The 25,652-nt window shown below is 38.1% G+C and overlaps 1 protein-coding gene across 2 annotated transcripts in view; it reads right to left on the bottom strand.

Moving 5' to 3' along the window:
* fibcd1b (fibrinogen C domain containing 1b) overlaps nucleotides 1-25,652 on the bottom strand; it is a 141,664-nt gene that overhangs the window by 63,353 nt on the left and 52,659 nt on the right. For both annotated transcript variants that reach the window (XM_059358165.1, XM_059358166.1), the window contains 2 exons: nucleotides 19,556-19,715; nucleotides 9,855-9,991 (listed from right to left, as the gene is read on the bottom strand). In XM_059358165.1, coding sequence (XP_059214148.1) covers nucleotides 9,855-9,991; nucleotides 19,556-19,715 — 297 coding nt within the window. The remainder of the gene's footprint in view (nucleotides 1-9,854; nucleotides 9,992-19,555; nucleotides 19,716-25,652) is intronic.

Raw genomic sequence — 25,652 nt, 5'->3', positions numbered from 1 at the left:
AGGTATTTAATGGGGAAAGCATAGTATTAGCCATCTGGTATTGCTAAGAAGAAACCTTAGGGGGGTCATCCATTCAAGAATGGAAAATTTCATGGTAATCCATCCAGTAGTTGTTGACACATTTCACTCAAAAACACATGATTCATGATGACACTATGAAACATGAAAACAGCAGGGGGTCACTGAAGTCAGCAGGCTACATTGTTTGGGTTCCATGTACAACTCTTGATGCAAGGTATAATCTGACTAGCATATAAACTTTGTTGTACAACAGAAACAGCATGTCTTTTGCATATAAATATAGCGAATCAGACTGCTTAAGCTTCAATGGAAAAATATAATGAGGTGTAAAACATCCAAACATAGGGCTACAGCTCTAATAACAGTGTCCTATCTGTGTGTCTGTGCATGCAACAGAGATAATATATATAAAATCAGTGAATGTCCCTGAAGCAGCCCTCGCACAGCTGTAACCTTTCCTCACATAACCTCCAGCTAATGGCCTTAATATCCTAAAGGACATGTCTGACACTACCTGCAGTAATGCTAGTGGTAGACAGCCAAGCTTTCCTCTGCACCACAATAAACTGTCTCCTCAAGCCAGTTAATGAGGGCACAAACAGACATTCTTGTCCCAGAAAGTAAATTAAAAAGTCAATAGACATCTGAATAAACTCACAGTCCACACAGTACAGGCAATGTAAACATTATGAAAACAATTATGTTCTGAACAAAAGTTAGATTGTACTCTGAAGTTTTCCATTTCCCTGCATGACAAAACAGTTACAGATAAGACACAACTGCAAAAAACATCCATCCTGGATTTTCTTTTTTTCCAAACCAATAAACTAACAGAGATGAAATATTGAAGAGCCTGTGAGCCAGATAGAGATACTGAAAAGCCTATACCGTACACTCAAAATGCTCAAAAGGCACTCCAAGCCTCTAAAGGAGTGATACAACATGCACACAATCGTACATTCAATCTAAAACTTTTACATTTCAGTTCTTAGCTGAATTGAATATTTGAGAGTGATTGCAGTACTTCTGATAAAAGCACCATTTGATAATGCAGCTCTACACTGCACTCTGATATATCTACTCTCATTCATTATTTATGCCATGGTCATTTTTAGTCCCTTCCTTTTAACAAATAAAATAGTAATAATAGAAGACATTACCCTAAGCCGTGAGGCTGTGTTTAAATGGCATTTGAAATCTCTCTTTGCTGAAACAGGTGGACCACCACATGCCCAGAGGATTACTTTATCTGAGTGAGGGGCTTGTGTGTATACATATTTTAGTGTGTGTGTGTGACAGCATGGGTCTGTAAGCACATATGAACACACATTTACTGTAGCATATGCTTCTGTGATGATATAGATTTTTGTTTTGTCCAATCTGCTCTCCTGTGTGTGTATGTGTTTGTGTGTGTTTTGAACGGGCTCGGGGCCTAGTAATGACAGCTTTTTTCTTTTATGTCCTATCTGCCATCATCCTTCCTACCTCTGTGCTCAGACAGTCTCCAGGGCGTGAGTTATGGCAGTGGTGAAATACTGACCAATTTCCTCTGACAACCATCCACATCAACTTGTACTAATGTCTCTTCTCTTCGCTTCCTATTAGTCCCTCGAATAGACACTAGAGGACATAGTAGTCTACTGACTCAGAGTCTATTGAAGTGAAAACTACTCTTACACTTGCTTTAAAGACGCCAGGTTTATGGCTATCCGTGAGAAGCTTAAATGTCAGCCTGGTCTGCTAGAAATTATGTTCCCATACAACAAAACTGCATTGTCAAAGACGTCTTGGGGAATGTATTTTCCCTCGGATTACATTTGCTTTTGATGTTTTCTCAAATACTTTTGTAAAAGGGAGGAGGTCTGGTCGAGAAACATGGGATTTTTAACCCAGAGATCGATGTTTGTGACCTTTGTGAAACCAAAAGTCAAGGATGACTCATTTTAATGCATGTTCTGTAAACAAGCGTACTTATTTTAACCCAAACCTCAATCTTTTATTAAACCTAACCAAGTAGTTTTATTATATTTCACAATGTTAACCACACGTTTTAAACTGCAATAGTAGTCCAGGAGGGGAAACATATTTCCCTCGCAAGGTAATTGAGAATGCAGTTTAGTTGGAATGGAATAAACATTTTTGAAGACAGGCTTAAAATATGAGGTGTAACAGGATCAAAAGTAGAACAAGAGTCTTAAAGCCAGGAAATGTACTGACAAATATCACTTACACAGTGTCCATCTAAATTAGGTTAGTCCTGTTCCTAGGGGCCGCTGTTCTCCAGCTCTGTATAGGATATTATGGAAACATGAAAAAGATTTCCCCCAGCTCTTTGTTCACTTAATATAATTTTAATATAATAGGATTAGGTTAGTGGACGATAACCACCAGTCTGAGAATCATAAAATTGTACTGGCACAGGTACAATCCATTTGGAGAACTACTCCCAAACATATTTCATCCCTTAATTTAAATAATAAGACCTAGTCAACCAATTAAAAGAGAGGAAAATTAATAAAAGTATGGAAAAGGGTGAAATAATAATTAGACATTGTTAGGGTTAGGAAATAAATAGTAGCTATTTCAGGTTAAGGTTAGGAAAAAAGATCAAGGGCCAGATTAAGGTGAGAAAGCCTAACAATGAACTATTCCCTTCTCCTGGCAGGTTAAGATTAGGAGATATGTTAGTGTTAACTGGATAATATTTCTGAAATATAACATGAAACCCAACAGGAGCACCAATAACTGCTAATAGAATACTGAACCGGGGAACATACAGTAGATAAGCTCCCATCTAACGTTTGCCACCATAAACAAATGGTCATACCAGCCCAAATAAGGCTGTAGTGTATTGAATGGAGAACTGGTGCATTTGATTGCTTTTTACATTCAAGATTGTGTTATTTCTTCCTACAAAAGTTCCATGGTCTCACTTTAAGGGAGGTTTGTTTAGGGTCATGTTTTCCCTGATTGACAGACTCATAGCTGCAGTGATTACTGCTCACTCCACCCACCACAGCTCCACTCAGGATACACAGCTGTGCCTCAATCAGAATTCCCTCACTTAAACCCAATCTCCATATTTTACTACATGCTACGGTATTTATTGTCTCTGTGCTGATATAATGGCCAGCGCTGTAGAGCAAACACTCTGCACTATAAGCTAAATAGGTGATCTAGCACACTTTATAGGCCTATAATAAACACATGACAGTGTGTTTAAATAGCTTCCAAGAAACCTCCATTGCTTCCCCTCATGTATCTTCACATAAAAAAGGAAAAAATAGACTTATTTATGTGTGATCTATGAGTCATTACGCCCTACAGGATGCTGTTCCTTATGTTTGTGTGATTTCAGTGATGTCAGCAGCACCTAATATACTACATTAACATCAGCCAAGAAAACTTGGGTTGCATCCTATACTCATTACTGTAGATTTGTCTTTCTTATGCTCCCACTCTACAACATACACAGATACAGTTCCCTTATACTCTTTCCCTGCATCCTTATTTTCCTCTCTGAGAGGACCTGACAGGCAGGGTGCATGGTCATCTCTTTTTTTCCTGAACCCTGGGGGCAAACACTACGATCTGACTATTTGAACCATTCAGCAAAAACTATCGATGAGGCAGTGCTGTCATTTATGTAGAAATATGGCATTGAGTAATTTACAGTATAGCATGGATTATTGGCTGCTCCCTAGGCTTTAATATTCAGTGTGTAGTTTCATACGAAAAAATGCCTGATTTTAGCCGTTGATTTCTAATTTATAAATTTGAAGCTTTGCCATTTTTTGGTGGCCGGGTCCGGCTGATTTGGCCTGTTTGATTGTGCATTATGAAGGGAATTATGGAAAACTGTTTCTTTGATAACAGAAAATTGTTGCCTTTTTGCAATAGCTGTTGAGCCATGATGGATTTTTTGGGACATTTTTTGAGAACTAAAGCAAATCTTGTTGGACATCAGGGGAAATTAACAACAAAACCTCCACACAAAACATACCAAACAAATCTCCGGTGAGCTCCAGTGAATGAATGAATTGTTCAAAGATCCCACTCAAGGTCATGACTGACTGACGTTCCAACTCTGCTAATTGACATCTAAACTCTGTCTGAGTCCTGGTCTCTTCCCGCCAACATTACTTAAGACAGCTGCATTATCCCAGAAGCTCCCTCAGGGCTATCTTTTTTTTTCTTTCCTTACTGCAAATACAATAGAACAGAAAGATTTTATCGCATGCCGAATTAATGCATTTCAGAGTACAAAGGGAAAAAAAATTAAATTGGAGTCCCCCTATTGTGTTTATTTTTTATCTCTATGTCTCACTTTCTCTCTCTCGCCACGTCTAATGTTTCCATCGGGCCCTCTCTTCTCTGTCTCGTCTGAGTTGCACTCTCTCCTCCCCTCTGTTCCATCCCTCTTCTAAGCAACCTGCTCATCTCTCAGTCTGTCTGCAGCAGCCTCCACAACAGTGCTACAGTATGGTATGTCAAAGTATGCTAATGAGGTGGCAGCATATGGCTCATTCCTTATTTAAGCTCAGCCGTCAGACCCCAGATCCTGTCTCCCTACCTGCCCCTGTTGGATCGCACCACGCTGATCTCTTAATGAGGCTCACGCATTATCACAATCAGCTCATAACACCAGGCAGGATCAGTAACTGCTACATTATCACTTCAATCTGAGCTGCTATGTAAATCCTTTTATAGGACAATATGCAAAGAGCCGTTACTTAACACTTGTGCATTGTGTAAAAAGGGAGCAAAGCTGAAAGCATGATCGCGATCACAAGCTATTTCTGTATAGGAGCACACACTTTGGCACCAATGTTAATTCATGCATACACACACACACACACACACACACACACACACATTCACACAAGCATTTACCGACTGACAGTCTGGTATGTAGCTCTATTCCATCATGCTGTGCTAAGCACTCTGTCACTCTGACAGTCTTGTTTTATTTGATGATAGGAGGGTACGACCTTGCCTATCTCACACAGTTAGTCACCGATTTACAAGTACAGACACATATACACACAACTCACTGTCATGGCTTGAGTTGATATGTGATGTATATGTTGTATATGTAGAGTGCAATATAGTGGGCAGAAAAGGTCGGGAACATTTTTTGCTATTCTATGCTACTTTCTTAGTGTAAGTATAATTATTATACTTGACAATACTTAGGTAAAAGCATTAATGGTAGCACAAGTGCAGCCAAGGTTGCCAGTGAAAAAAAATTATACATTTCTGCAAACCATAGATAAGTTAATCTGCAAAGTTTTTCTTTGTCCGGTTACAAAGCAATATGATGTAGGTCTGCCGTCAGGTGGGATGGACCAACAAACCCACAACATTGAAGCAGGAGACTGGCGTTTGCGTCCCATTGTTTAAAGTTTTGACCAGAAGTAGTGGTTTTGTGTCCTGCTGTTAGAAGTTATGTCTGCGATATTGCAATAGCCATGTTTCAACCAGAGGAGGGCAGTTCCCATGGATATTTATAACACCATACGCAGAATTCAAATACTTGCACTAAAATGTCAAGATTTGGACCTGAATCAACCAACAACACTAGAAATACCCATATATATTGTTTTTTAGCAGAAACAAAGCATTATGATGTTTCGATTGTCGGAAGTTTTGTCCAGAAGTCGTGGTTTTGTGTCCAGTTGTTGGATGATATGTCTGGAACAGGCATTTTTTTTAAAGCCTGACCCTGTTATTTTTTAGCTAATCTTAACCAAGTAGTTTTGGTGCTTAACTGTAATGAGCATTGCCCCTTTTAGGGATTTCTGCCTTCAGATATAAAAACCTACCCCCAGATCAGCCAAAAGCAGTAGCAGGGTTTTAACCACTAGAGGGAAGTTCATTCATCCATTATCCTTAACCGCTTATGCAAACTCGGGTCGCAGGAGCTGGAGCTGATCCCAGCTGACATTGCGCGAGAGGCGGGTACACCCTGGACAGGTTGACTATTGTAGGGCTGACACATAGAGACAGACAACCACTCACACTCTCATTCACTCCTGCGGGGAATTTAGAGTCACCTATTGGTGACTCTAAACACAGTCACATATTGGTTTTTAGCAGAAATTAAGCAATATGATGTGTAAAGACGCGTAGGTCTGCCATCAGGTGAATGGGATCAACAAACCCAGGACTTTAAAGCAGGAGACCAGTGTTCACATCCTGGTGTAAGACATTTTGTCCAGAAGTAGCGGTTTTTAATGTTGTTGGAAGATAGGTATGGAAAAAAAGCCTTTTTTAAAGCCTAACCCTGTTGTTTTTACTGAACCTTAAGCAAGTGGTTTTAATGCTTAGATGCTGCCTCCAGATCAGCAAATAACAAAATGAAATTGCAATAGCCTGGTTTCTGTCAGTAGGGGGCAGCCTCCATGCATATTTATAACACAATAAGCACAATTCAAATACGTTGCGATTTAGACCTGACAGCAACACTAGAAAGACCAATATATATAGCTTTTCAGCAAAAAAAAAGTGGTTTGGCGGTTTTAGTTCCTCTTTAACCAATATTTTGTGTGTGTGTGTGTGTGTGTGTTTTCAATGTTTACAACATGTTGCAGCTCTCATGTGTTTGCAGGACGTTTTTAGCAGCAATAGTCACATGTCACTATGAGAACATTGTGCAGCTGTTCAGACACATTCATAAGTAACTTATTTTTACTTCAAATATATAGAGATTAAAAGCCATCTGTGGGTTGCAGAAACTAACAAAGCCAACATTTATTCTGGCAACTGTGTTGACTCGTTTTTGACAGTTCAGAACATTGCAGACAAATACATTTGCATGTGTTTGGAGCCAAAGATTGCTACAGTAGCAAAGCTATTTACAGGCATGAGAAATCATTGTTATTTAAATTATGGAGACATTTTTTTTTTACACCTTTATAACATTTTCACACATTCAAGGGAGGAAGCCTTAAAATGTCCATCCTAAGTACTTTTTGAAATATCCATGAAAATGATGTTAACAAGACAGCATCACACCCACAAGCTGAAAGAAGATAGCAGATTTGATTTGATAACTAAATGCAGTCGATTTATTTATCCCCTTAAAGCATATTTTATGCAGCTTGAATCACTTTCCGTGGACTAAAAAAGCAGACATTATTTCCATAATAGTTCTTTGTACACATCTTGCACATAAATCTCTGAGTGTGTCTCGACAGATTCCAAAATCAGCCCCCAGATGCTTTACTTAAATGCATCACAACCTGTAAAAAATATAGAGTTGTGATGGATTCATGTAGCTGGAATTTCAAACTGTTTAAGTGTTACAAGACCTTAGTTCTCTATTAAGAACTGCACTTATTTCCCAAAGGACTGCTACTGTATACTTCAGAACAAAGAGAAATAAATGGCTCTAACCAGTAGGATGGTGTGTTAGTGTGTGTGTGTGTGTGTGTGTGTGTGTGTGTGTGTGTGTGTGTGTGTGTTTGTGTGTGTGTGCGTGTGTGTGCGCAGTCACGTTAAAATACATCTAAACCACACTTCCAAATATAACTTCAAACAGCTCAGTGTCAATGTTTGTTCACCTCGCTGTCTCTCATTCCCAAAAGACACAGCGCTTCCAGTATACAATCTCACTTAAACAACTATGTTTACTTTAGCAAGGCCAGACAACTGACAGATGTTTGATCAAGGAATAAAACACACTCACTTGAAGAAACTCCAAGTCTGCTTCTTCTTGTTACCTTTTTAGAATGCCAATTCCTCTCAAAAATATTAATACACAAAGACAAGAATGCAAGATTCACAGACACAACATAAACAGGTCAGACATGCAGCGACTGTAATGGAAACTGTTTAGTCTGAAGCACAGTGACAACTTGCTGAGCTTTGTTTTTATGAGCTGGCTGTACATGTTGTGTTGCTTTTACAGTGCTGTAAGTGTTCCAATATTCATATCAGGAAAGACTTATATAGGGTAAAGCTTACATATTAGCCTGAGTCTGTAATTCCATATTAAGATGCAGTATATGTTAATTTTTTTTATTGACTGAAACCTCCCAACTGAGTTGGATACCATTTCCCCTTAAATATTTCAGCATGCAAACACTGGGCACTAGGCTGGCATAAATATCCCACAATGCAATGCGGCAATGACAACAATGTTCATAACAGACAAAGCAGCAAACAAGACATCATTTATTCATTTTATGTTGCTACTTTGTGCTTTTGTTTGTTTTTTGTTGTCCTTTTCTGTGTGGCTCTACTTTTTATTTTATTTTCTCAAATCTTTATCTGGATGAGCATGATTTTCATATATATATTTAATAGTTTGAAATAAAGACTAAAAAAATAAAAAGACAGCAACCAAGTCAACTGTGTTAAAAAATAATGGATGGCGCCACTGTGATGTCAGCCATTTGTTTTTGGACTCCAGTGTTAAAGCCTTGACTTCTTTATTTTGGCAATCACCATTTTGGTTTTTAGCCATTGCCATTCACGCATTCTACAACCAGCACATACACAAAACGAGTTGGGAGCCAGAATGACACAAGTGTAAGCTATCTTGGTTAGCATGGGGCAATCGTTATTCAAAATGAACAGCAGACTCCTAAGAGTGTCTTTTAGTCCAACTGAATGCTGAACAAGACATTTTTAAGCAATCAAAATGTTTCAGTTAGCTATGATGACATATAACCACAATGCAAGACTCAAAGTTGTATGACGAAAACACACATTGCACAGTGGTGGCAACATGTCAATAATAAGATAACATTTTTACTAAGGTAAAAAATCAAGTGAGAAGTAGGGTAATTTTTCTATTAACTGCCATAGAAATTAACTTATTTTTGCAGCCAGGAGAGTCGCCTCCTGCTGGCCATTAAATAAAATACAGGTTCAAAGTACTTTCGCCTTGACTTCACTTTTTAGGCCCTGAGGTTGCCGATTAGGAGGTACACAAAGTTGGCCTGCAGTCTGTAAGTACTTCTACAGACTCCTTCAGAAGAAAAATCAAAGACTCAAGAGGTCCATAATGCTTGCTGTCAGAGAAGTAGAGCTGAGGTTGACACGGGTTACTATGATTATGCATCTCAAACCGGCAAAGAGGCTCTCATAATAATTACAGTTCAGTGTGTACGAAAAGGTATGTATCACCTTTTATTTACAGAAATTTCAGATGTAGTGTTACATTTGCAGCTTACACTAGAAGCTCTACCCTTGCTATTATGGCCCCACTTACTAAGCCTACTAGACAAATCATGACTGATTGGATATTCTTCAGTTTTGTTGCACCTGTCAGTGCTCTGTTTCGTTGGCTTTCTTTGTCTCACTCCTTTTTAGTCATTTCCCTTTCAGCCCTCTACCCGATGACATCCTCACTTAGATGTGACTAATTAATATTCTGTTTTCTAAATGAACAACACATTAAAAAAAATTGGACTGTTTTCACATGAAACTTGTGCTTAAGATCTCCCCGCTTCTTTCTGTGATTAAACTTTGATGAGACCTTTTCGAATTGATACATGAGGTTCCTAAGGCACTACAACTGTAATCACAGCAGGTGCCCAGAAAAACAGTATAGGACCTCTTGTTCTACATGACTGTGATCTGACTGGAACCGATGTTGCATTTGGAAAGACTCCTTCCCAGTGAATCATTTTTATGTTGCAGTTGTTTTGTAAATAAAAGCAGATTTGCAAAAGTAGTGAAAAGGCCATCAGTTGCCTTCTAGTCCCCTGCTATCCTTTTCATCCCAGTGAAAATGCAGCGGCTGGGTGAGGTTTTTCTATTTTAGGTCGATACACACCCAGCTGCATGTGTGTCAACTGTGTACGTGTTTTCCTCTGACTCACCGTCCAGCCTCCTCCGTCTGTGGTCATGTCGCAGTAGACCTGGAAGCCTGCAGGGTGGTGGACAGGAAACACTGAGTAGATGCCGTCCTCTCTCTGACCACTGGCGTACAGATCACCGCAGTCACGGGGACGCGAGCCTGGGGAGAGGTGAAAGTAGGGGGACATGAAATAAATTAGGCCCAATATGGCTTGCAAAGGGAAAGATTGCTTGGAGCGCTAATTTGAAATTAGTAATAAAAAGAAGATGAGGAATACATGAGATAACACTTGTCACACTTTGTCCTCTGTTGGGCAAAGACATGCACGTAAGTACAGTAAATATCAAGGAAAAGTTCTAGGTTGTGAAGTCATCATGTCAACCTCAAAGCGTTTGCTTACTCAATTTTTTTTTTTAAAGGATGGCTCTTGAAAGGGATAGAAAGAGATATGAAAAGGTGGCGAATGGCTGTGTGGAGAGGGAAGACACAAAAAAGATAGATGGCGAGATAGGGAGGGTGATAGATGACACAGTGGGACAACGGAGTCTAAGTGCGGCGGAGATAAAAACGTGAAAAAAGACGGAACACAAGTAGGTCGAAATGAAGACAGAAAGGCACAGGGGTGTAGTGCGGATGTGAAGACGCAGATATATAGCACCCAGACATAGATTTGAGATAACACAAGTTGTAGGAAAAAGGGGAAAACAAAAGACATTATAGAAGTGGGAGAGGAAGAAGTATGGCGCAGTGATGAGATTAATACATTTGAGCGATACGACGCATATGGGCAGAGAGGAGAGAGTATATAACAGACAGACAGAAAGAGAATTGAGGAAAAGTTAGTGCAGGGAAGAAGAGACAGCGACAAGAAGCTTGTAAGCTACAGCAGAGCAGAACAGGAGCACCCTTGTCTGTGACTGAGACACCCGTTTTACACAGGGGATACAAAGTCTATTCCCCAGGAAGCAAGAGAGGAACTCTGTGATGAGGACAATGTCATAGATTATGCATGCTAGCCTTCCCAGGGTCAAACCTCCAAGTTTAAAACAGCCGGGAGAGTTAGTGAAAAGGCCAGCAAGATTCTTTCACAGTCCTTACACGATAGGGAATGTTTGGTCTCCCTGAAGATTTTACCGTTTCTCAGTGTAAGCTTCAGCTTCCGAGCTCCGACTTTCATCATCATCACATATAAATGGAAACATTTCCCCAGTTCTTCTTTTCATTACAGGAAAACTGAGGCTGTCTGGCTTCCATGGGACATTAAAAAAAGAGACTTTCATCATTATTTAAGAATTTGGTCCTGTGTAACAAGGGCTTTCAAAGTTTTCCAGTTTAATGATCCCTTAGAGCGAGATTTTTTTTCTTCCAAGGACCCCCCTCATAATCATACTTCTACTGCAGGTCCACTTTAGCTTCCCAACTTAGTTTTCCATTGTTGTACCTATCCATTTCAGAGACATGTTACCTAGCTGTCAAAATCTAAAAACTGTCTTGTGATGGCTACAACCAGCTCGTCATTAGAAACTTTACATTTCTTCTGATTCTCTCCCTTTCCTGCAGTATTTATTAGTCCTCAAAGTCATGAATGGCTATATTTATGTGCCTCCACTTTTATTCAGAATATGACAATATTCTCAAATTATTATAGATCATCAAAACAGCATATTACATTTAGATAGTCAAATAAGGTTGTTTTTTTTTTTTTTTTTTTTAATGTAGCATTTCATGCGATATGCAGATATGACTCAGGCTGTAGGAACATACTTTGTACAGTGCAGTCTCAGTTGGAGTTTTTCCTGCAGCACACAGCCCCTTGCATGTTTATGGTCAGCTCTGTGCACAAACACAAAGCATCGAGCCAACAGTTTTGCAAGATTGGGCAGAGATGCATGCCCCAAAGAAAAGCCCTCATCTCCGAGTGAAAAGAGAAACGCACCCGCTTTTTAAACATGATGAAAGACTTGGATATCAAAAGGGGTTTTTGGATATGCACAAATATGGCAGCGCTGACCTTTTCAAAAAGGTGGTTTAGGGAATGAAAGAGGGAGGCTGCATTCACACCTTTTAACAAGTTTGCCACCGGTGGAAAACTTTGAAAATTTCTATTTTACCGCAAAGGAGAAAAATGTCACAAGCAGCTCTAGTCGTTCCACTTTTCCACATTGATTTGATAAATGACATGTTAGGGCTCCTGTCACACATAGTATGCACAGCTAATTGTTAGGAATATTAAGTGGAATATTCATCTATCTATAAAAGCAAGAAGCATCTGTGTGTGTGTGTGTGTGTGTGTGTGTGTGTGTGTGTGTGCGTGTGTGTGTGTGTGTGTGTGTGTGTCTAGGGTATATCTCGCTGACCGTTAGTCAGACTGACCTAAGATTTTGTATGTGGCTGGCGCATGGCACGAAGGTGTGCATCCTCAATTTTGAAGAATTTTTAAATTTATTTTTCAAAATATCATTATTTACGTAGGACGTGTTGCGGCATTGCACTGTTTGTGATCGGATGCCTTTTAGGGGAGCTCCGCCCCATTGTGTGATAGGCCTACACCTGGTCAGAAGCCCAATTCCCTCTGGATTTCCACGCCTGACTCATCTCATCTATAAGTCTATTTAGCCAACCTATCTAGGTTTAAAGTGCGCTACAAGGTTCAATTTTCCAATAATATTCTAATAGTTGCCAGCGAATATCAATATTCAATGTGTATGTGCTGGATGGTGTTCGTAACTTATGAAAAGTAAGTGTTTTATGGAGTTGCAGACGTTGTAGTGGTCTGCATAGCCACAATATATGAAACACAATAGTTCAATCAATCTAAACATTCCACAACACACCTAATAACCCTTACTCACAATTTTTCACATCCATCTGTTTGTGCTGCATGTAAACTTATTTCCTCCTATATCTGTGTCTGTATATATGTCTAACCATGTCAAGTTTCTTTTTCTTAAAATAACTATTTTGTGTCTCTTTATATCTCAATGTACATCCATGTATTACCCAATATACACTTTGTATATTAACGCTACGCAAGAGTATTACACATCATTGTACATCCCACTTTCACACACAACCTCATTTGGCCATAATTGAAAAATCTACTTAATCTCCCACTATACTAATACATACTTCCTAAGGGCACAGCACTAGTTCTCAATAACCATGCAAAAAGCATAGTAGCAATACGTCTATTTTGCACAACTATTTCACTTTTGTGCATGTAACCTCAGTCAGTGTCAGTTGTGCATTGTTCCTCATCACCCAGCCTTCCTGTTGTCTCTTTCTGTCTTCCTGTTATAACCATTGTGAACTTTATGGTGCAATTTATTCCATAGTTTTCCAACCAAAAGGCCAAAGCCAACAAACTGTCTCTCTACTTAATACTTGGACAGTTTGGCATGATAGTTTTGTAGCAGATGTGATTCAGACAAAGGAAATAGTGCATTTAGAGGGGTTTATTTTCAGCTGTGGACTTGGTGCATGATTTAGAGGATTTATGGCAGCAGTTATAGTGTTTTTGCCAATAAATGAACATGTGGTGTGGCTCGTTGGAGCAATTGAGGTCTATGGCAGTAATAGGTAATATGATACGGACAATAATTGTGAGAAGGATCATAAGATTTGTTCATAATTAGAAAAATATGGAATTTAAAAAGTTATGTTCAACAGGACATTGCGTTTTCAGTGATGTGTGTATACTTTGGGTGTGTGTGTGCGTATACTAGCAGGTTTGAGGAGAGTATCTGCTCTGAATCTCGTCTGTTTGGAGACAAAATCCTTCGCCGCATAAGCCCTTCAAAGTAAGTCGCTCTGACATCGCAGGCACCGCACAGTAGGAACTGAACTCATTTAAATGCACCCTGTCCTCGCATCTCCAGCTAACACTGCTCATCTGTGGCAGCTATTACGGCTGTTTCCAATCATGCACATGTCCTGCATCTTACTGTTATTTTTGTGTTTAGTCTTTCTTTGTTTTGTTTTCAAACGCAATACTCATAAAACAGAATAATTAATGTGACAGCGAAAACTAATAAAAAATAAAGAAATCTACCAGACGTCGAGACGATACTTGCAGTTGCATGTGTGCCGCTGACCACAGAAATGAGCTTTTGTTTGTGAATCTTCTCAGCAGTGAAGCCACTGTGAAACACTGCAAAGTCAGGCAGACCATGAAGTGAAAAGTAGGACTTCTACAGTCATAAACCCTGCTGCCGTCAGTGCTGAGAGGGACTTCACTGCTGTCAGGTTTAGATTCATATAACTTTGAAAATCTAATGTGCTCTTATGGGAATCCAATGCAAACAGTACAGAGATGAGTACTTCAAATATCCACAGGCACAGTGGGACAGACAGGCAGTCAAAGATATGCGTGGCTGTGCCCCAAACTTAAACACATATGCTCACAGCCGTAAAAAGAGACACATGAAATATTCAAAATGCACTGTTGAGTATATATGAATACACATTTTAGTTATTTATCTACTGTGCCTAAGTAAGATCAGTTGATATATAGGTGGTCAGTACCTGGTTCACTAATCCTGACAGAATTCACATAGAATTACAAATGGATACATATATGTCAATGACATAGTATCTATTAGCATATAGAGTGAAATATATAGCTAATAAACAGATGTGTTAATGGCCAAAAGCAAGCTGACCCACACAAGAATTGCATAAAACCAAAAATAAAAACAAGGATATATTGCATAATGAATAAACATGGGCTTAGTTAGAGAAGATGTATATGAATTTTGAACAGCACTGATGTTTTTTCTTGTTTTTCTAGCTGTTCTCTGGTTCAGTGTAGAAGTCTTTGATGAAATGTCAAGGCTGCGCTTTACAAAAACACTGACTTGCCGCTGGCTGCTTTGTTGTACTTTGTCCTGACTGTAGCTCTGAGGAGCAAAGAGGACTAGAAACCTGCACAGAACTGCACTTCGAGGAAGATTCCGTGGAATGAATGTAGATTATGCTGCATATGCATGTACAAATAACATGAAGAAATCATACATCCTCAATAAACCTAGAGTTTTCTGTGTGTACCATGCTATATATTCCTTCTAAATTAAAAAGAGTTTATAAAAGTGCAAGAGTGTGCAGCGCTGTCCATGGTGCTGAACAGCTCTACTCCTGACATTTACTTAGCTTTAGGATATCTCTGATTTAAAATAGGTCAATGTGAAACACTCCGCGGACATTCACGTGAAACATACCAGAATCCCAAGTGGTGATCAATTATGTATCAAATAGCAGATAAAATATTCCCTGAAACCTTTATGGTTAATGAGACATATCACTTCTTGATTTTAATGCTTCCTCTATTTTATATTAATCATTTTATGGAAAATTCTGCTTTTTTCCAATAGCTTCCATATTATGTGACCCAGTGACTCCAAATCCACACAGGATAATATTACCCTGGACAAATGACACACACTTTTTCATTATTTGGACTTTAATGCTACCTCTATTTTATATTAATATTTTAATGGAAAATTCAGCATTTTTAACCCCAATAGCTTACATATCATATGACCCAGTGACTCAAAATCCATATCTGATAATTTTTCCACACTTATATATGAGACACAATTTATTTTTTATTAATTCTTTGGACTTTAGTGCTCCTTCTCTTTTATATGTATATTTTTAATGAAATTTTCAGCATTATTTTTAAATATTTTTCCTGCAATGTGAACCACTGACTCCAAACTGATGCAAAATTTAATTAAATTTAATTTTTTTTGTATTTTCTGGACGAATGAGACACATCTTTTTTATTAGACTTTAGTGATTCTTCTTTTTTATATTCATATTTTTTTTTAACTTTCAGCATTTTCAATAGTTTCCCTGTCATGTGACTCAGTGACTCAAAATCCATACCCGATCATTTTACTACACTTGACATATGAGATACAATTTATTTAAAACTTTTTTGGGGAGTGACTTTATTGCTCCTTCTATTTTATAAGCATTATTTTTAAATCGTTTTCCTGTCATGTGAACCAGTGACTCCAAATTAATGCCAAATTTAATAAAAAAATTTTTTTTTAGTATTTTCTGGATGATTGAGACATATCTCTTTTTATTGAACTTTAATGGTTCTTCTATTTTATATTAATATGAATAAAATAGTGAAAAATAGTTCCCCTGTCATGTGGGCCAGTGTCTCCAAACCAATGCCAAATTTTATTTATCGTCTTTGTTATTATTTTCCGGATAACTGTGACACATCTCTTTTTATTGCATTTTACTGCTTCTTCTTATTTTTATTAAACTTCTTTTATGGAAATCCAGCATTTATTTTTCATTGTGAAAAAGTTATTAAAGCCTACTTATAAACCAATTTCTTAAATATTTATTCTAATTTGCTCCTGGCATTATATATAAAAGGCATGAGCTACAAATTGAGCCACCAAGGGAAAAATAATAGCAATATTTTGGCTTAATGTGAGGCTGTTATTTCCTCCTCCCTCGCCTGTATATAGCCCAGGACAGTACAATGTCAGGTCAGGTATTTCTGCTGTGAGGACAGGTGTGGGGAAATTGCTTTCAAATTAAATGCTTCTGTCTGTATGTTGTCGTTGCCTTGCAGACAGGATACAGAAAGGTAGGTAATTGTCTAGAATGCTCATATTAAATTATAGATAAAGTAAACACGGACATATTTATTCTCCCATATCCTGTCTTGTCAATGTCACAAAGAATTGTCAACTGAAGTCTTCAGAATGACGTGAATGCCACAGTCCAGTGTGCTGTCAGTGAATGTGCTCAGTATGATGGTTAATGAACAGGTCAGCATATTTATTGTTACCCTGGATCCGAAATAAGACTACATTTTTACCAAAAAAGAAAAAGGTTTTAGTGAAAACGTCCACAAAAATTTGCTACAAATGGGAGAACTCCTCATGTAGCCAAACATACATATTATTACAATAAATAATGGCAGGAGCTGCCATATGGGGCCTAATTCAGCAGCAGCAACTGGCTGATGTAACCACCTTATAACACTGCACTGCCTGCTGATTTAACATGGATTTTGAAAATATGCACAGCTCAGTAATATGAACACTTTACCATGCCATACCCTGAAAACATAATACCACAAACACATGTATTATAATATAAATAATACAATGTAAACAATATCCCAGCAATATATATGACCTTATAATATTAATTCTGTCTTCAGAGTTTTTAATGTAGCTTCACACCGTGTTGCATCACATTGTGAGTTGTTCTTGTAATTGTGTTCCTCACGGTGCGCATACGGAGGGGGGGGGAAGCTACGCAGCTCATAAATTGACTAATGATTGCCTTAGCAATGGGAAACAATGTTGTTTCTGTCTCTGTCGCTATTACCATAGCGTTACCATTAATATAGAGCCAGGAGACAGCAAATTAAAATAAAGCTCCAAGAAATTATTCCACAATTGAGTTATAATACCTGCTGTGAGATAACAATTATGCTAACTTCTGAGGCATAATTTCACTACCAATTAATTCATCATTTATTACCACCAACAGTTCTGGTGTGTTTCAAGTAACTGTTTACTGATTGCTTCAGATAATATGGTTAAAGGCAAGAGAATTGTGGAAGGTGTCGGGCATAAAACTGTGTGAAGCAGATGGATGAACCACCAGTGGAGACGTTCAGCACCATGGACAGGGCTTCAACCACCCAGGACTATGACTACACATCTCCAAAATATACATGGTCTCTCATCAAGTTGGAATAATTTTGTTTTCAGACACAATCCTCTGTTAATTGTGGTTTCATTTTCATTGCGATATGTCTGGAGGAGATTGATTAATAAAGTTTTTGAAGAAGATACACAATTCATTTGTCAAGAATAAATCACATTGTCACAACCATTTCATGGAAAGAGGTAAAAATAAATATTCCAATTTCATGAGTAACCGTGTATAAGAACAACAGTTCAGTATTTCAGCTATGTATCCATGTATTTATTTATATCCATGTCTGTCTATTTATTTATATCCATGTCTGTATTTAGTATGATAAGATTATTTTACTGGTGGTCTAAAGACTTGAAATTTGGTACCAAAACAATTTAGGCAAATAAATAGTAGTAATAGAGTACAACTTTGGTATTTTAGATCACATAAAAACACGAATGCAAATAATTAATTGCATTAATGCAACAAAAAGGCTCATATTTTGCTATATAAATGTTTTTACATTTTTTTCCTAAAATATAAGTACTTCTATCATAGTAATGAAGGAAATGTAAAAAATGTTTGTGTTGCACAACTGGTTTCAGGAAATACTTCAACCTAAAAGACATAAACACTCAAAGGGGATAGATTATTCTCCCTTTCAGGTTCTTAGTGAAATGTTGTGGTTTCTACTAAAACTTTGTTTACATTCTGTAGTGTTCAACAAACATTATTTCTCTCATACTTATTATCTCTTTTAGCACCTGTCTCTTAAAGCCCCCCACCCAAAGGTGTATATTCTAATGAGCCTGCATGTGACATAGAAATTTGAATGGCTTTTTGAATCTCATGTTTTCTGATCTAAGCAGCCCACAAAAATCTTACTGGGTTTTTTTATTTCACAGTGTGTGGGCTGGCAGGCAGTCCGGATACCCAAATATATGTGCATAAGCACTGTGAGATTTATGATATAAAATCACCAACATTGGACGGAAACACTATGGTGATATTTGGTGCAACAGTTTGTTTGGTCTTTCTCTACTCTAGGTAGACATTAGAAAATATTGTGCATTGCTGTATAGTAATTTATAACATTCAATTAGAGCATTATATACATGTAAATGAAAAATCATTGCTTGGTTTGAAAGTGCATGTATTACCACACTATTGAACCTAGAAGATGCATTGCTATTTGGAATAACGTGCACAGTTACTGCAATTTAAAAGAATTTCAGCAGCTGATAGTAGGTGTGCCAGCTAATTGATCTGTTGCATCAATTAGGCTGATGATGTCACGGGCCAAAACAGATTTTAAGATAGCATATTAATTAATAAAGCACCCAATAAGTCAAGTGAAGCACTTCAGTTCCCGAGAGCCTGAAAAGTAAAAGTATGCCCTCATGTTTGCAGATTTATGAGACATCTTCCACATTCTCAAGCTTTGTTACTCACTCAAAAATGTGAACCCTCTCTCGTGCTGTACTATTGTATGCCCTGTGCTATACATGAACGTCCTTCGCTCCGTGCTCCTCGGAAAACTAAGCAAGGCAAATGCAATGGGAGGAATGCCATGGGGTATTCTGTGCCTGGATAAAAGCCTTCCGATGGGATGATGCCTCAGGCCCTTCTCTGCCTCTCAGCAACACGGCCCAGTGGACATGCAAGTCATTTCTCATGTACAGTAAAAAAATTCCACATCTCTACCAAGGCCACTGGATAATGTGGATGAGATGTAGCCCAGGGAAACATACTCGTACCACCAGGAGAGGTTGACTTGAATGAATATGTGGTAGGATGGATGGCAGACCACACCGGGATATAATTTTACAGAATAGTGGAGTTGGGCTGACAGGGGATGGGATCACGACACGGAGCAGAATACAGCAGCAGAAGGTCAAACATATAGGTAGCCAGTGATGTATGAATAATATATACAGAGACAGATGGACAAATTGAATATCAGACAGAGTACAAAGAAATAATCCAATCCTGCCAGAGGGACAGGTACAGACGGTCAAAGCCACGCCTCATTTCTCTTACCATTGGCGCAGCCCTTGAAACGGGCCCCTCTGACTGGTGCTCTCTGCAGGTCAGCCTTGACACGCGCCTTCAAGCCCACGTTCTCCTTCTGCATGGCGTTAAGAGCATCACTCACGGAGTTCACCACCTTCACCATGTTGATCTGACTGTCTGACAGAAGCTGCAAAACACAGACACGCATAAAATAAATTATTCTGTAGTCATTTTACTTAATATATTTGATCAAATGTGTTAAATATAAATGTGTCCTTGATTTTGAGGCAGTTGATTAGGTAACTTTAATATAAAAATGTTTGAGATAGAATCTACTTATTTTGACCACATTAAATATAATCTTTATGTGTATGTAATTCTAAATAAAGAGAATTTTGAATGACTCCAACACAATAGAATTAGTCCGTTTTTAATTGACAGGCACGTCCTGTTAAGTTGTTATTAACTCAACTTGTAATGGAGGTAGATTTAATTAATAATATTGCGTGCAATCTGTTGCCTCAATTTTATTGAGTAGCTATTGTTTATCTTTTTTTACAGTGTAGTACTACAACCTGTGAATGCTTTATACCACATCTGACCATCTCCGAGTGTTAATTAAGTGTTTTTAAAACCTTCAAAGCATTTAACTCACAATATACAGTGTTTAAAAAATGTATTAGACCTCCTGTCATAAATAATGAGAAAACTTATTTTCAAGAAATATTTTAGAAGTCTATTAAAAGCTTGTTTAAAACAAACTTGTTATGGTTTTTACTTTGGCAAATAACCTGGATTCACCTTTATATACCCGGATTGTAGCCAGCTCACTGGGCTTCTATGAGAAGTCAGAAATTAGCAAAACATTCGACCACTAAAACTAATTTTTCTGTTCAGAAATGCAAGTTAATATCTATAATTTGACACCTTAATTAAGAAATAATAACATGCTTTACTTTTTTTTTTTTGCATTAAAAATGCATTTTTAGCATTAAAAAATATAATTTCACTTTCACAGAGTTTCTGCATACTGGTGTATTAACCATTACAGAAACATTAAAAATATATTTTGGTAGTTCCTACTGCTGTTCATTTAGGACAGCTGTAGCATAAGCCGCTGGTGTAATACATTTGTTAAGCACTGTCCATAAACTGTCTTGGAGTTACAATCAAGTGGCAACATCAAGGCTGACTGCATATGAGTCTATAAGAAAATTACCCTACTTCTCACTTGATTTATTACCTCAGAAACCATTCTCATGATGAGTTTATGGTCTTAATCACTAGTTTCAAGATGTCTTCAATACAGCATGGTGTTCATTTAGCAAATTATGTTCCCACTTAGGATAAAACAGGTTATACAGCAGGGTATGGTTTAGGGCAAGTTGCTACCATAGTGATGTTCAGTTTGATTCTTGGGTCTTTGACCATTTCACAGTGTGTTTTCAGTTCATGAAAGTTAACTGATTGTCTAAAACAACCCGTTCTCATTCCCAAAGCGTAATATACCGACGATTTGTCACACCCCTAGACGTATCATACTGAAGCAAAGGGTACCCTTCCACGTCTGTGTGAAACGCTCTGGGTTCTCAATTGACTCCAATATAAACCCGCTCGCGGCGCTGAGAAACGCTTAGAGCAGAGGCTTACAGCCGTCTATTCACTCCAATAATATCCCGACCACGGCCCTCCATGACGCTGCCAGCGACAATCTGAATGGAGAACCGAGGACCCTGTGCACGGAAGTATTTTTCTCCCTATTTTAAGGATTTCTTTTAATGACATCGTCAACATTTCTCAACACAAACACATCAAAGTCTCACTGATAATTCAACAATAAAATAGCTTCATGTTGTGGCTCTCAGTATAATTTTTTTCTCCTTCGATTCTGAGAAATAAACTTTTATTCGTTTGTTTTACGGCATTTCTCTAATTTTTAGTGAAAAAAAATAAATATTTTGACTTTGTTTCTGCAGAAAAATGGATTTTGATTACATTTCTAGCGAGAAATATATGTTTTATTTTCTTAATATTCACTCAGTGAATGTACATAATCACTTTGTGGCGAAGATCTCGCCAGAAAAAGACGATCCGCTGTGTTTTATTTTGAAATCTGTTTTATTTTGTAATCTACCGCGATCATACCGGATGTGGTCCGATCCTCGCGGATGTGCTGTGCGATCTCATTGAATCACGCTTCACTGTAAATGGCCCTGACTCTGCTCTCCTGTTTTAGTTAAAATATCTTAATTAAACAAACATTGTTGTCTTTTTTTAGCATAGATAATATACATACAGTATAGTTATTTATTAGACAGTGTGTGATATTCGATATATTGGGTAGAAATAGGTTTTCACAACTCTAATAGGGAAGAACTACAAAACGAGAGGTCTAGGGAGTTGTAGTTTTTTTTAATAAAACAGGTTTTCTCCTAAAATTGGAAGTTGGAAATACTTAATTAGTGGCTTTCCAGGGGTTTGAGGGGATGTCAATCACATTTTTGGCATCATAATTTAAATATTGTCTTGTTCAATGGGGGATTTGTTATTTTTTCAGCATATCCTAAAGCCCCCCCACTCCCACCCCTTAGTGACTATGCTCACAGTATAGTCCATGTCAACACCTTTCTATAACAGTAGGTCTCATGTCTGTAACCCTTTTTGTCTCTTAGTTATAATCATTTAAATATGCCCCAGGGTTAAGGTTCAAAGGTCAATATCTCAAAGCAAGAATATTATAGACCCTTGAAATTGATATATGTTACTCTCCAGGCCAAGACCCTTCCGGTGATGTATTTGGTTTAGCTCTATGACAAAGTTTTATTTTTTCACATCTCGCACTCAGAGCACTCAAAGGGCTGTGGGAATCTAAGTCTGTTAGGGCAGATTTCCAAGGTTTGAAAAAAATAAAACTTTGTCAAATAACAAATCCCCCATTGAACAAGACAATATTTAAATTCTGATGCCAAAAATGTGATTGACATCCCCTCAAACCCATGGAAAGCCACTAATTAAGTATTTCCAACTTCCAATTTTAGGAGAAAACCTGTTTTATTAAAAAAACTACAACTCCCTAGACCTCTCGTTTTGTAGTTCTTCCCTATTAGGGTTGTGAAAACCTATTTCTACCCAATATATCGAATATCACACACTGTCTAATAAATAATTATACTGTATGTATATCATCTATGCTAAAAAAAGACAACAATGTTTGTTTAATGAAGATATTTTAACTAAAACAGGAGAGCAGAGTCGGGGCCATTTACAGTGAAGCGCGATTCAATGAGATCGCACAGCACATCCGCGAGGATCGGACCACATCCGGTATGATCGGGGTAGATTACAAAATAAAACAGATTTCAAAATAAAACACAGCGGATCGTCTTTTTCTGGCGAGATCTTCGCCACAAAGTGATTATGTACATTCACTGAGTGAATATTAAGAAAATAAAACATATATTTCTCGCTAGAAATGTAATCAAAATCCATTTTTCTGCAGAAACAAAGTCAAAATATTTATTTTTTTTTCACTAAAAATGAGAGAAATGCCGTAAAACAAACGAATAAAAGTTTATTTCTCAGAATCGAAGGAGAAAAAAATGATACTGAGAGCCACAACATGAAGCTATTTTATTGTTGAACTATCAGTGAGACTTTGATGTGTTTGTGTTGAGAAATGTTGACGATGTCATTAAAAGAAATCCTTAAAATAGGGAGAAAAATACTTCCGTGCACAGGGTCCTCGGTTCTCCATTCAGATTGTCGCTGGCAGCGTCATGGAGGGCCGTGGTCGGGATATTATTGGAGTGAATAGACGGCTGTAAGCCTCTGCTCTAAGGGTTTCTCAGCGCCGCGAGCGGGTTTATATTGGAGTCAATTGAGAACCCAGAGCGTTTCACACAGACGTGGAAGGGTACCCTTTGCTTCAGTATGATACGTCTAGGGGTGTGACAAATCGTCGGTATATTACGCTTTGGGAATGAGAACGGGTTGTCTAAAAATGCCTTGTTCAGCATTCAGTTGGAGTAAAAGATACTCATATACAGTTTATTGTTATACTCCTTAAGGTTTAAATCATATCAAAGACATTTTTTATTATCAACACTTGGCTTTAATATCATTAAAATCTTAAAAAATAAATTTTATATGAGATATTATTATATTAGTGTTGTGAACTTCCACTTTGAAGTATTAAGTTTCGTAGCCATTAAAACCATAGTCCACCATTCCTGCACACAATTTAAATGGTGTCTGAGTCAGAGAAAACAATGCATGCACAAAGTGGGAATTATTAATTTTTTTTGGAAGAGCAGCACAGGTAATCCCAGGAATTTTGAAGAGGAAACATATTTGCATCTGTGCAAGTATAGTGATGTAAAAGAGACATAAAGAAGCTGTCATCATGGCTGAACATCTAAGGTAACACTTGAGTTGCTTGTCTTCTTCAGTTGTACGTCTGACGGAGTAGCTGCACAAGATACCTTGTTGCCCCAGTCATTTGGAACAGAACTCCGGGACTTGTATTGTTGAGAACTTCTAAGCCTTATCATCGGTAAGCACAGGTGTTGCTAAATCAACCAGAACGGAACGCTTACGGATTACTACTTTAAGATAAGCAATCCAAAACATTTTTGCCTTTGATTTTGTCAGAATTACATCACATTCACATAGCAAAGCACCCTCAAGAAGAAAATTCTCCACTTTGGAGTGCTCGAGGAAGATGCATGATCTGACAGTTTCACATACAGCCCAAAATCTTAATAATGTAAGAAGTGAGATCTATCTTATAATTTGTGTTTAATGCCATGTTAATAGCGTGAGGTTGCAGCACGTTCCAACAGGCAACTCAGATGTCAGAGCATCCTTGAACAGGAAAACAAGGACAGTTTTCACAATGGTTTCAACTGAATGAATGTGATGACAAAGTGACTTTGAAAAATTAAGTTTGGCTGTGGGGGGGCATGTTGAAAATGTAAACCAAAGATGGTCTCAAAGGAGGGAAAGTCTGTTGAAAAAAGTTTTGGTATTCTTTGGAAAATAGTTCAAATGTATAGTTAATGGGCTAAATCGTACACTATATAACCTCTGGTGCAGTAAAGTCCTTTAGGGACTTTTTAAAGCACACAAGTGCAAAGACTGCCCCATGCAGCAAAGGCGCCACATGGTACCCTATCCCATAATGCACCCTGGTGAATGCTGTGAAATACAAAGCACCCTGTGGGAAGGCTGGTGATGAATGTCTGTGCTGGGCCTAGCAGAGAACAGGGTAACCTCTCTGATCTGCTGTGGTCACTTTCTTAGCCGTAGCCCTTTAATGTGCTGATAAAGGTCATTTTCACATATTGGCCTAGTTGGCCAACACCTATATTCAGCCAGGTGTTGGGGCCCCATATGTATACCTGCAATGTACTGAGACATATTCACACAGTCTCACCCCTCTCTTTCCTGCACTCCTTCATGCGCATATTCACACGCACACCCACAAAGACCCGCAGTCCTGAAAGTCATATATAAGAGGTTCCGAGTCTTCTATCAAAGGTCTGTGTCTGTGCAGCTATATTCAGGTGTTAAAATTGCATTAGACAGAACCCCCGGTGGCCTTTCCCTGGCCTCAATAACTATGCAACACACCTCCGAGGCACAGCAAGCTGCACTGCAATCATATTACATGGGCGCTGGGGCTTTAACCCACACACACAGTCATAAACAACAACAACAACACATTTACGTACCCACATGAAAGCACAAAGAAAAACCACACGCATGCATACACTACAAAAATGACCCATTGTGCTCAGCAGCGAGGCCAGATGCAGCCAAGAAAACTGGGTTATCCTCTTTGTGTTTTTGTGTGTGTGGAGGGGTATGGTGTATTAAGTTGTTGTTTTTTTTCCCAGATAGATTTTTAAAAGGTTTTAACATTATTTGATAAATGAGTTTGCCTCTAGGTGTTGTGTACTTTCAGTGTTGTACTTTCATTATAGTACACTGCATGTTTGTATTTGTGTGTGCGTTCAAAGGCGACAGACAAAAGCAGAGGAGTGTCTGCAGTCTTAATTTTAAGCCTTGACTGACACATCAATTAGGATCATGATGTAATTAGCTCTCATTAGGCAGCTTTTCA

The sequence above is a fragment of the Centropristis striata genome, chromosome 19 (genome assembly GCF_030273125.1).
Source record: "Centropristis striata isolate RG_2023a ecotype Rhode Island chromosome 19, C.striata_1.0, whole genome shotgun sequence".
NCBI lineage: Eukaryota > Metazoa > Chordata > Actinopteri > Perciformes > Serranidae > Centropristis > Centropristis striata.
The sequence above is the reverse complement of the archived record's forward strand: the minus strand, read 5'-3'. Positions and strand labels throughout refer to the sequence as shown.